At 41.0% G+C, this 13,209-nt stretch overlaps 1 protein-coding gene across 1 annotated transcript in view; it reads right to left on the reverse strand.

The window, feature by feature from the left end:
• Nucleotides 1-13,209, reverse strand: part of ADAMTS16 (ADAM metallopeptidase with thrombospondin type 1 motif 16) — a 155,363-nt gene that overhangs the window by 91,956 nt on the left and 50,198 nt on the right. The window contains exon 9 of the mRNA XM_069540532.1: nt 6,906-7,043. Coding sequence (XP_069396633.1) covers nt 6,906-7,043 — 138 coding nt within the window. The remainder of the gene's footprint in view (nt 1-6,905; nt 7,044-13,209) is intronic.

A 13,209-nucleotide genomic window follows, 5' to 3' on the forward strand; every position in this document is an offset into this window, starting at 1 on the left:
AACAAAACACCTCTGTAATCACAATAAACTTAACAACAGTAGATCTGCCTAAGCATCCCCAAACTTTTCTTTGTGTGGTTGTCCACCTTGATCGGAATCTTTCTGTCCCCAGTCTCCAGGACCCGGGCCCCAGATTCTATTGCCTTGGAGCCCACTGATGCATGTGTGCCCTTAATTAATATCCACATACATAAAACATGAGGAAGGGCACCAGTCACTGTGGACAGGACATTAAACATACATGCAAGGAGGTCACAAGCCTTTTAATAGATTAAATCAAAGGCTAGGAAAGTGCTAAGAGCAGTGACTTGCTCACTGTGGGTGTTGAATAGATGATCTTTCTATTACTGCTACGATGATCATGATGTAAGGGTCTATAAGTAGAGAAAAATGAATAAAAGCATAACTAACACTCCATGACAGGAGTGATTTGGCAACTTTGGAATTCCATAGCACCTCTCTCTAATGATCTCAAATGATTCCTATATACTAGTTAGCTGTTCCCCATTATCTCTCTAAAGTTACATCAGGGTTGGCAATACTATTCCCATTGCATAGAAAGGAAACTAAGAAAAGTCAGCTACATTGATGAACCCAAGCAAGAGATTGAAAAACAAAAACTTTTTAAAGTTCACAGATTCAGGATTTTTTTATAGTTTGATCAAATGGAACCTATTATTTTTTATTCATCCTTAAAATTTAATTCAAAGAGGACTTCCACTTTTAACTATGGTGGACCAGCACGTATGAGACTGATTGTTCTACAGGCTTCAGAAGCCTATCAAAGTAAAAAGAACATGAAGGATGAACATTTCCAGAGCAAAGGAAAGTAGAGAAGTGAACCCAACACCCAGTAATATTTTTCTCCTCAAGGAATTTAATGAGTCATAAAAAGATGCTAAGGAGCCTAGTGGCCGAGTAGAAAGTGGTCCTTACGAGGCTGAGAAGCTGAGCAAGGTGTTGGCAATCTGGTGGGGCTGGGAGATAAAGATTGAAATTGTGGGTCAACCCTGGTAAACAAAATTTTCACGGAAGCCATACTAGGTCTTTGCTGAAGGAGTAAAGAAATAACGTGAAAGGCCGGTTTAGGAAGACCGAATGCCGGGATGACATCAGCTCAACCCCAAAGTGACTTACTGATAAACTGCAACTGCCCTGTCTGCTAGAAAGAAAAGATAACATCATTCGGGGCTCTATCTTGTCTTTAATTTTTTCATTAACAATATCCTTCATTTGTTCAAAATTACCAAATGTATTGGGAGATGAGACCAAAATATTGAAACCCAAGAGAATGCACAAGATACTGGAATCCAGATACTGGAGTAGTCAGAAATGGACTTTAAAATTATTATGGTTATTAGCTTTGAGAAAATAGAGGTTAAGATGGAGAATTTCACCAGAGAATGAATATATACAAAATATGTATGTGAGGTATTGTGAAAAGTTCTAACACTTACACAACTGGAATCCAAAAAGGAGAAGACAGAATGAAAGGGTCAGAACCAATATTTGTAGATAAAATGTCAGAACATTTTCAAAAACTGATGAAAGACAATAAACCACAGATGTAAGCAGTTCTAAAACCCCAAGCAGGAAAAAGAAAAAGAAAAACACGTGGGTACATGAAAGAAATTCTACAGAAAACCAAAATCACAGAAAACCAAAATCACAGAAAAATGTCAAAAGACATGTAAACTTTTAAAGGAGCCACAGAGAATCTGTACATGGTCCTGAGGATGAGGTGCCTGCCTGGTCCAGTGCAAAGACTGGGGGCCTGGAAGGTCCCATACAGGGGGAGACACAGCAACACACACGTCAACCCTGTGATGTGAAAGTCGGCTCTGGTCAGCATCGCATCTGAAGAGCCATGAGAAGATCCCACCCCTGATTCTTCTGGCTGGGCTCATGCTTGGGCGTGTTTGCACTTGTCCCCTCACCCAAAGCAGGTCACACAGCTAAGCCCAGAGTCAGTGAGGTGGGCACAGGGATACAACAGGGTGTGGGTGCATGAAGCAAAAGCGTTGCAGCCAGTTTACAATCACCTGATATCCACCAGGACAAAATATGTGTGAACTCTGCTGCATGCCCTACACAAAAGTCAGGTGGCCTGCATGTGATAAGCAAAGCAACAAAGCTTGTGGAAGAATATATTCATGGCTCTGGGGTAAGCAGAGTTTTTTTCCAGTGGTGTACAGAAAGTGCTAATCCTAAAGGAAAAATATGAATAATTTGGACTCCCTTAAAAACATAAGAAAACCCTTCTGTTTATCAAAAGACACCATTAAAAGTGTAAATACTGTGTAAATACTAAGTCATAGAGTGAAAGAAGGTATTTGCAATACATATTTCCGGTAATGCACAAAGTGTTCCTACTCAGTATATATAAAGTACTCCCAACAAGAGATAAGAAAAATAAAGGAGTTTAATTTCAAAAACATGCACAGGAGATCTGAACAGACACTTCACTAAAGAGGTTTCTAAAGTAGCCTTTAAAATGGGAAAAGGTGTTCAGTCTCATTAATTACCACTTTGATCCACCACCACAGACCCACAAGATTGGCCACAATGAAAAAGACCAGCGAGATCAAGTGTCGGCAAGATTGTGGAACAATCTGAATATTCATAAGTGCTTGTGGGATTGTAACTTTGCACAGCCACTTAGGAAAGCTATTTGGCAGTGTCTACTGACACTGTACATATATATTTATGACCCCAAAGTTTCTCTGCTCTGTATACTCAGACATATATGTGTAAACCAAAAGAATATTTACAGTGACATTTCTTATAATAGTCAAATACTGGAAATGCAAATGTCTATCACTAACAGGATGGATTAATAAGTTGGAACATATCCACACAATTAAAAATAAGTAAATGAATATCATATTTTTATGCAGAAACAAGGATGAATCTCAAAATCAAAATATTTAGCTAAAGACCCCAGACACAAAATAGCACATAACTCATGACTCCATTCATAGTAAGTTCAAAACCAGACAAAACTGTCTACGGTGGCATCTGTGTCAGAGGAATGGTTGTCTGTGGGGAAGAGGGAGGTGATGACGGCATTGGGGAAGGGTATTCTGGGGGGGAGAGTGGTGTTCCATGTTTTTTTTAGGTTCGTTCACACATCCATCCCTTCACAAAGTTAGAACATTTATTTGGTAGTGGGAACTTTTAAGATCTACTCTCTCAGTAAACTTCAACTATAAAATACAGTATTGTTGACTGTAGTCACTATGCTGTACATGACAGTCCCAGAAACTCATTCACCTAACCTTTAGAAGTTTGGCCACTTTTACCCATTACCTTTCTCCCACTCACCTGGCCCTTGGAAACTACCAATCTACTCTCTGTTTCTAAGAGTTTGATTTTCTTTTTAACATTCCACATATAAGTGAGATCATGCAGTATTTGTCTGTCTCTGACTTATCTCACTCAGCATAATGCCCTCAAAAACCATCCATGTTGTCACAAATGACAGAATTTCCTTCTTTCTCATGGTTGAATGATATTACAGTGTGTGTGTAGATAGGTAGACAGGTAGATAGATAGATAGATATAATTTGATACAGTGCACATACACATATAAATACCACATATACATTGTATATCTCACACCTTCTTTACTCTTCCATCCATTGAAGGGCACTTAGACTGTTTCCATGACTTGGCTACTGTAACGTGCTCCATATCATGATCTAGGTAGAAGTTACACTAAAATGTTCACTGTGTGAAAAGTTACTGAGTTATAGGCTCATAATTTTGTACTTTTCTATATGTGTGTTTAACTACATATACAATGTCAATGAAGGAAATAAGGCAAGGCCAGAGGTTCTGCAACAATATTTCAAAGTCCTCTTCCCACTCTGATTCATGAACCATAAAACGTTAAAGAGCTCGAGAGTTCTTTTACTTGTATCCCCTCTTTTTCCAAGAGAGACAATGGGTTATAGGTTATATTAGCTGCCAAGGTCAAGGCCTTCCCCGGCATAGTGATGAAGACCTGATCGGCACATGAGCTCTGATTCCCTTGCTGATCAACGACACGGCAGTGCCCATTCTCCAGTCTCACAGAAACTGCACTCAGCCATGATTCGCTGGTTTATATGTCTTAAGACGAACATTATACAGCAGAGCAAGATGTGAACTGAAATGTATTATTTCTATTATGCCCCAAAACATACTCTTTCAGGCCAAATCAAGTTTTCCCATCGACAGGGTGGTCGGGGGTATGGCAGGGCATCCCTCAAATTCCTGCTTTCCTATGATGACCTTTCTCATGTATAGATGCAGATTCATATGACAAGCGGGGAAGTGTGTTCACTGATCCGAAGTGCATGATTCAAGTTTTTAAAAAGCAAATTGAAGATGAGTCCATGTTGTCATTAAGTTTAAAATAACGAGCTAAAATTTCCCTAAGTCTTAGGCCTCCCGGATACAGACATGAGTGAATGTGATGAGGTCTGTGTCTGCCCATGGGAAATGACATATGTCTTTATTGATGAGGTTGAGGAATTTACTGCAAAAACATATCTGTCCTTCTTGACTCTACCGAGTATAGTGAAAAGTTGTGCTGACACCTTCAGGCTAATTGAGTTCCCTTATTATATATATTTTTTCCGTGTACCCAATGCTAGGCTGATCATAAAGAAGAACAGATTCATCTTTGTAAAGTTGGCCGTTTATCCTTACTCACTGTTGGGATCATGTCCAAATTGCCAACTAATTGGTGGAGAATATAACAGTATTTTGATTACTTACAAATCAGGAAGTCAGCAAACATATAAAAGATGGTCTCAGGTTCATTAAGCCAATGAAAAATCAGGATTGATGCACTGGGGACACGTCCAATTCACAACTAGACATCTCAAGTACAATTAATCTTAAGAGTGAATTTGACAATGAAAGGCTATCGTAGAAAATTTAATCTTTTGAGAAATCCAATTTGGGAGCATGTAAAATCTTGCATTTTTGTTATTATGTGGTCCCAACTAATCAGTCAAGTCCCTGAAAATAAATGTTTGTTACTGCATGGCTACAGAAGGGTTTTACTGATTGGCACAAAAACAAATGAGCATACTTCAGCATATGTTTAACCATTCCAGTATCACTGGACAAAATGTCTTTGAACTCCAGAATCTTAATAAGTATTCTCAGGATCATATTCTGATTTGAAGATTACAGCCCATATTTAATGTCATCAAAATAATTATTCTCTAAGCCTATAACTATTTCCTTTCTGTGAGTTTTCCTATATTTCTTGGCAGTTTAAAAACTTTTTCTGGACTCTTTCATGATGCTGATTCTCACTGCATGCCCATACTTTGCATCCCTGGGATTTTCAAGTTGTCAGAGCATATTTCAAAAAATTTAAAAATGTTTATATATCTTCATCATAGCCATTAAGATGAAAAAGAAGTAAAATTTTAAGAAAAGAATGTAGAAGTTTATAGAAAGGATTTGGGATATGGAAAACTCAAAAATTTCCTTGTTAATACAAATAAAAGCATTGTGAGCTAAAGTGAATTATCTTCTTTATTAGGGAAAGCAGAGTCCTTCACACACACACACACACACACACACACACACACACACACGCACGCACATTTGAACAGGTGCATGAAAAAGCTAAAACAAGTGCTAACAATCCCCAACTTGACTCCAAGAGAACACCATACAGGGCACAGCAAATGTTGGAAGGACCGATTGTGTCATGTGAACATTGTTTTTTGGGTAATAGAAATTAAAAAAATGATCAAGTGTATATTCCTAGAATATAGGTTTATATTACCAGGGTACAGATATTATCTACAAAATTCTCACTCTTCCTGGGTAGCACAAAATATGGAAAGCAGTCATCGTTCCTTTAAGTGGTAAAATATCTCAGCTGAGGTCTCAAAGTAAGGCTGTGAGGAAGGACCACAGCTGCAGGCTGGAGCCCCCAAGGCTGGTAGTCAGGACGCAGCTCTGAAGATGTGTTATGAGGTCTGGAAGTGATGGAAGAGGCAGCAAGAAAGAGAAACCAGCTGTGCACTCACTGCCTCAGGTGAGCACAGGGAACCATCCATAGGATAATGAACAGAACGTGGTGAGTAAAACCAACAGAAATAGGCCTGAGATCCTGCTCAAGTGATGTTCTAGAAACAAGACGGGTTAATTTGTGCAGCAGAAAAAAAAAGAAGAGGGGATCTACTGAAAAAATAAGAAAGAAAGAGAGGAAACCAGGGGGATAATCCACTTTACTAGCAGATCTAAAAATGTTTCTTAAAGTCCCTTATTTCTCTAAAATTTTAAAATCTACTGACGATCTCTTTTTCAGGGGGTCAAACTGTACCTCCTTAATGTTCTATACCCTAAATGAATTAGAGCTATGATGAAACCTTCCAGAAATAATTCTTAAAATTATAGGATTTTAGACCCAGGTGAAGGTTTATATACTCTTTTTTTTTCCTCCTAATAAGAAATGTATTTTGTAAAAAAACATAATAATAATTCATGGTATGCCACTTATATCTCAATAAAACTACAAGAAAATATTTAAACATTAAAAAATTAAAAAAAATCATGGACTGAAAATGTCTGGTTATAGAAGTAAGAATTAAAAAAACAAAACAAAAAAAAAAAACAAATGGTAGTGACAAATACTTTGGTTTGCTAAGTATCTTAAGGGATTCTTTTGACTCTAAAGGGCAAATGAGGTCAGATTAAGCTTGCAGAAATTGAGGTTCTAAGAAAGTGTTTGGCAAACTCCTTGGTCAAATCAATGTCTCCAGATGCCTTTAAATGGGGACCATCTGCGGAAGGGGCACCTGGGTCTGGGGCTTCTTGGACAGGATTAGGCTGACCCAGCAGTGAACATCAAAGGCACAGAGAGATACACAACCAGCTTTAGGGGTTCATACCTTAAAAATTTGTGCAGGTACTGGCGGCTGCAGGGTGACCAGGAGAACACCCCATTGCGTCCTGCCAACGTAGGGGACATTATGTTGCCCTCAGACTTTTTGCACACGTTCCCTTCTCCATCATGGACCATGCCGAAGCTATGAGAGAGAGAAAGAAACGGGTCTTTCAAAACAAATAGCAGTTTCAACCGTCTAACACACTCTAACAAACACAAGTCAACAATGTGAAGGCCCCCCTTCTCCTGTATGCTAGGCAGGCAGAAGAAAGAGTCCTAACAGCCAAACAGGGGAGAATATCCATGAGGTCACAGACCTCTCCTGGAGAACTACCATTTGTCCAGCTGTTTGAAAGTGTACACCTACATCAAAACAGAGCACATGTCCAGATGTCTGCCAAAGGCAGACATTTTAATTATAAAAAAAGCATTTCCAGTGGGATGTAGAGGGCAGTTTATTTGATCTTGAGAAAGCTTATGATGTTCTTATTGCTTTCTTCTCTCTCTACACTCTTTGCTGCTCACCAGCCATGGTCAGGATTTCCAGGTGTTTGTAAGAAACACAAATGCAGGCTCCACAGGGGAGTGTGATGTTTACACAATTTAAGAACGACTAAACCACTACCGCCCCTCTTGGTGGTGCTGACATTTTGTCCCTACACCCAGTGCTGATCCAGCTCGTGCTAGGTCTTCACTGCTGGAGGCTGTGACAGCAGGCCAGTACTTGACCAGACTCCCTACTTCCCTTTGGAGGAAGTGGCGCCATGGAACTCCCGTGAGTAGCTGTGGTGGCGTTTATCTGCCGGCGTTGTTTGAAGGTACGTCTGTTACTCTTGACTGAAACCAGAGCACTTTGGGGCTCCAGCCCTAGCTTAGTATATGGAAACACCTCAGGCTACAGTGGCTATGGGACCTCTTAATAGGGTCCTTTGCAGATGTTCAAATCCTACAATGCCAACAGCAACCCCTTACTGTCACTCGAGAAAACTGCAGCCTTGCACCTATACGAATCCCATTGACTGAGATGCTACCTCTCCCCACCAAGTAGGCTCTTCTTCTTAACTTCCTAAAGCTAGCCCTGTGGGATAGCCTCATGTTACCATCTTCACCCACCTCAGAAGAGCACAAATGACTACCTTGGGAAGAAAGCCTCCGGAATTTGGGAGCTCCGTGACATTGAAGACTTCCCATTAGGGTAGATACATCCTTGGAGAGTCAAGCCATTTTTGGCCATTAATGTCTGGTACCCACCCGATCACTGTATGGATTCCCAGAGAGCAGTTCTGAATGAGTGGGATACAGAAGGCAGGGGAAAAACAAGAGGGGAGAAAGCAAAGAAGGACAGGTGGGTTACTGCATCTGTGGGCTTTCTGCCACCAAGAATCCCAGGATGAATGGAGGGAGGGTCACAGGGATAGGAGACACCAACACAGGGGAAGTGGGCTCCAAAAGGGGGCCAGGGAATCTGCACTTGTGTCCGAGGCTGCAGACTTAACTGTTTCTTCTTAGAGCTGTTTAATAATATCAGTAAAAATGACAACTCCCATTTGTAAGCACTATTTTTCAGACAAGATATTAAGCACATTATCTATATCTTCTAACCCGAATCTTACTACAAGCCTACAAGCCTACAATGACAGCAAGACTGAGGGCTGGAGACAGGCTTGTCCAGGGTCTCAGAGTCCGGACTGGAACCCGACACTCTGACGTCAGAGCCCAGGCGGGATCCGTGCAATAGTGTACCCGGAGCGTGATTGAAGGGTGTGTCCAAGGAAATCTGGCGCACAAACATTGTCGAATTTCTGCAAAATTCCTGCTCAGTACCAAGGATGATGTAGTTGTGGTCATTTCGGCCTCCACCCATTCTCTGAAGTTCTATTAGAAGCAATCAATCAAGGTGAGGGTAACCACATGGCTGGAGAAATGTGCCACGGTGAGGGAGAGGATTCACGCAGAGGCTGCTTTGGGGAGAAAGTGATAAAAACGAAATAACAAAGTACCCTCCCCTGGCTGGCCCTTGACCTGAACATAAAGAAGACAAATTTGGGTCCTGCGAGTGCCCTAGATGAATTTGCTACCACTTCTGCCTACATTTCTAAGGAATTCAAAGCCACAACATCTCAGGTCTGGGGACACCTTGGTCTTAACCATTTTCATCTAAGGCATTTTCAGTGATTCTCAGACTTTTTGAGTATCAGAATATCTGGGAAATGCACCACACATGTGCCTCTCCAAAGCCCACCCTGTTAGATTTTTGATTTAGTAAGTTGGGGGTTAGGCTCTGGCATTTGGTTGAATCCTAACACAATAACGTGATTCTGATGCCCACCCAAACTTCAGCACTACTATGTCTCGAGTTGCTTTTCCAAGCAGTACAAATCCCATATTTTGCACTGTTGTGGGTGTTAGCACAGTGGCATGAAAATACCACATGATAATCACAGTTGATATTAACATTAATAAGTCATGGAAGAATGAATAGGGCATATTTTGAAGATAAGGTTGGTATTTGGCAACTAAGAAATAAAATTACTATTCAAGTTATACATTACCAGACCTTTTTTTTTTTTTTTTGCTTCCATGACTCACAATACTTTATTCAAAGTGGTTATCACCCTACATGTTAAAACAATGCACTTTTTTCTCTTCCTTATCTACAGGGGCTCTTCTTAACAATGCTCAGAGCCCGAGTGCAAGTGGACTCACTAGTCCGTGACAGGTGCTCCACCGATGTTTGTTGAATGAATAAAGAACAACCTTCCAGCTACAACAACAACTCAAATACCCAAATGTAAACATAATTTCAGATTAACTTGGACTTGAGAATTATATTCTGTATCAGATGCTCTTAATGTCTTCTATAGAATTTTCTTGAATTATTCAATTACATCAGCAAGTATTTCTTTATTACTAATGATATACCCAGAATGATGAACAGCCAAGCTGTTTTAGAGGTTGTACCAATATTTTAAGCTGATCAGACAGCAGTAGGTCAAGGAAAGGAGAAACCCTTCAAAGCAATGATGAGTCAGAGTCATCTGGATGGTAAATCACACCCTGGAGGTGATGATAGTACCACAGGTAGGATCTGCTTGTCCAGAGCCTGATGCAGGCTTTTCAAGAAGCAAACCCATCCTCCCTGAGAGACGGGAAGTGGACATGGGGACAGCAGTCATGTGGGACTCTCAGGGCCAGGGCAGGTCAGATAACCTGGGGGAACACAGGCTGTGGAGGCGGGGGAACCTCCATCAGGTCTTGATCCTGTCGTTCACAAGTGGGTTGATTTGGGGCAAATTTCTCAAGTCCCTGAGCCTCAGTTTCCTCACCTATAAAATGGGATAATAAAACCTTTCTCTTAAACTGTTCAGAATACCTGGCATGTCAAAAAGGAAAATTCAAAATGTATCTTTCCCAGATTCAAATGTGGTCTTGATCAAATCTCTCAACACCTAGATGTCAGATATCACTTGCATACATATTTTGTGCGTGTGTGTGTGTGTGTGTGTGTGTGTGTGTGTAGGGGGGTGAGGAGGCAGTTCAGCCAAGGGTCAACGGTTTTCAAATACTTTTTGGACACAGAAAGAAACAAAAATCTTAGGAGGAATGACAGGAAATAAAATTGGTAAGAAATGATGCTCCAACATGCTGGAGCTCCCTAGGGGGCAGTCTGACAATCACCAGACCAGGTGATCTTTAAGCAGCCACTTGCTTTAATATTCCGCAAACCCTTAAAATCACCCAGCACCTCCCTGACCCAGCTGTAGGGGCTCAGGTTGATGACAGAGCACAGTCATAAATCAGTGAGGTGCACACATCACCATCAAATGCTTGAAAGGGAGTCTAACATCACCAGCCGAATATGGTTGAGCTGAATGGTATCAGCACACCAACTCTGTTTCTTTCCAGAAGATTTCCCTGATTTTCCTTGCATCTCTTGAAATGCCTACAGCCCTCACTGCTTGACTCCCTTGCATGCCATGCCTACCTTATCTTTCTTTAGGCTTTGAAGGGCATGGATCACTAGTCATTTTATAGAACGCTACACAGTGCTTTGCTGGCAGAATGCAAATTGTGCCTGGTGAATGGGTCAGTAAGTAGTGGAAAAGACAGGGGACAGAACGATGGATCATGAATACTCCTGAGCACAGTAAGTATGTTTAATATTGTCTTGATGGTCTGAAATGATCATGCAAATTAAATATTTAAGCTGACTTTATATACAAGGAATGTTCAGCTCAAACAATGCAACTTAAATTGCACCTGCACACACCTGCTGAGGTCTCACAGGCTCTACGGGTTTTGCATATGGAAACCCACGTAAGAGGAGATCAGGAGATGCAGCCTGGTCACTGTCAGGCTGCCAGAGAACCACAGGGTATCTAGAATACGAGTCCCAGGGCCCTACCCATCTCATGGCATGACTTCCTTTGACAAATGAGAATTTTTCAAATGGACCCATGCCCAGATGGCATACTCTTCAAAATGTGTAGTTGAACCCTCAGTGTGTCTGTGCCGATTCTTCAACACCTGCATCTAGGAAACCACACATCCTGTGACAAATGATTTAATACAAGCAGGAAACCGGCCCTGCACCAGTCCTGGCTCAGTCCCACACACTAAGGGAAAGCACACATCCTCACTTTCAGCTCCAGACCCTCTTTTCCCCTTCCCAACACAGATCCAAACACTGGTTCTTAGCAATTCCTATTTTTAGGTCAGATTCTCCAGTAGAAACCACAAGATGTCTTAGGATAAAAAGAACTGAACCTCGTAGAAGAAACTAGCTGGGCATGAACTGCATCTTTCTTTGAGTTAAAGGTTAGGAAACCTGTGGCTGAAAGGCACAGAGAAGTACTCCTCCACCTTAATAATGTGCTCTGAATGTAAACCAAACTGAAGAAGTAAGATTCATCTGTGAAACAGGATGTTTTACAACTTATAAATATAAAATTATTTTTTAATTCTTAAGGTACAGGGCTCAGAAATTGACTGCTTAGAGCTCTTTGCCAAGGATAAGAGGAAGGCATGCTGTTTGATCCATGCATTAAACTTATGATTCCTTCTCCAAGTAATAATAGTTCTTGAATGAATAAACTGAATAAAGTTGTTTGTTTTCAATTCACCTGAACTGCACAGAGCTGGGTTGCTGAATCTTCCCTGCTGCGGCCCCTCTCATTTGATGCAGTTGCCACAGCTAAGAATGTGTTAGAAATGCGCCCCCTTCAGCTCACCTCTGACCCCCTTGCAGCTCCTCCACGCCTCCTGTGCTGCATGTTCAGCCCAGGCTACTTGCCCAGCTAGTGAAGGGAAGATAAGAGATCATCCCCAGGGGTTTCCAGGCTTAGAGTTACATGTGAAACTACTCCACAAAGAGCACGTATTAGCGTTGTTATTACTATTGGTACTATTATGATCACTTATTTTGGCAATTAGCACGTGCTTTTTATGTATCCCATAAATACATGTATCCCACATGTATTCCTATTTCCTCATGTATGTATACATGTATCCCACATGTATTTCCTATTTCCTCAATATGATCAGAAGCTATTTCACAGGTGACGTCAAACACTCAGAGCTCTCAGTCCTCCTGACTCTTGTACAATATTCTCTAAGCAGCAGGTGCTGGAGAAGGAGCTGATCATTTCCTGGAGGTCAGTTCTATCAGGAATGGGACTTGCCTGCGTCCAAATCTAGAGTTCCTTTCCTTCCTCCCATCTGTATTCTCACTTGCAAGTAAAAACACTTTTCTCTTGTTTGGATTTTTTTTCCATCTACACCCAGCCCTAGTGATGAAAGGAAATATTAATACTTGACTTCTAAGAAAAAAATAAAAGCAAACACGAATCCTTGTTGACTGGAAGACTGAGAGCCTCGTCTTGGACGCACCAGGGGCCTGAATCTCAACGGCTTATCTAATGCTGATTTGTTCAGCCCTTGATGACTTAAATATTTCTTACTTTGATTGTTTAATTAAATTCAGGTATGGTTCAGAGGACAGCAAGAGCCCCATGTCGTTAAAATAATGAGTTTTTTTGAAGTTTTAACTCTAGCAGCCTATTTAAAATTATGACTTAACTGAAAGCTTTGTAAAGTGTAGGTGCAATTTTCTAGGCACTGAAAAAGTCAATCATTACCTGTAATGATGAAGGGATCAGTAATAAGATATAAGCTTCACTTTCAGGTCATCAGTTCACACAGAGCCAAAGTCTGCAGGGCCTCTGTGAGAGCCCATTAAGGACAGGCACACATGTGTACAAACATATACACACACACACACACACACACACACACACACACACACAGAT

Source organism: Delphinus delphis, chromosome 3 (assembly GCF_949987515.2).
Source record: "Delphinus delphis chromosome 3, mDelDel1.2, whole genome shotgun sequence".
In the NCBI taxonomy this organism is placed as follows: domain Eukaryota; kingdom Metazoa; phylum Chordata; class Mammalia; order Artiodactyla; family Delphinidae; genus Delphinus; species Delphinus delphis.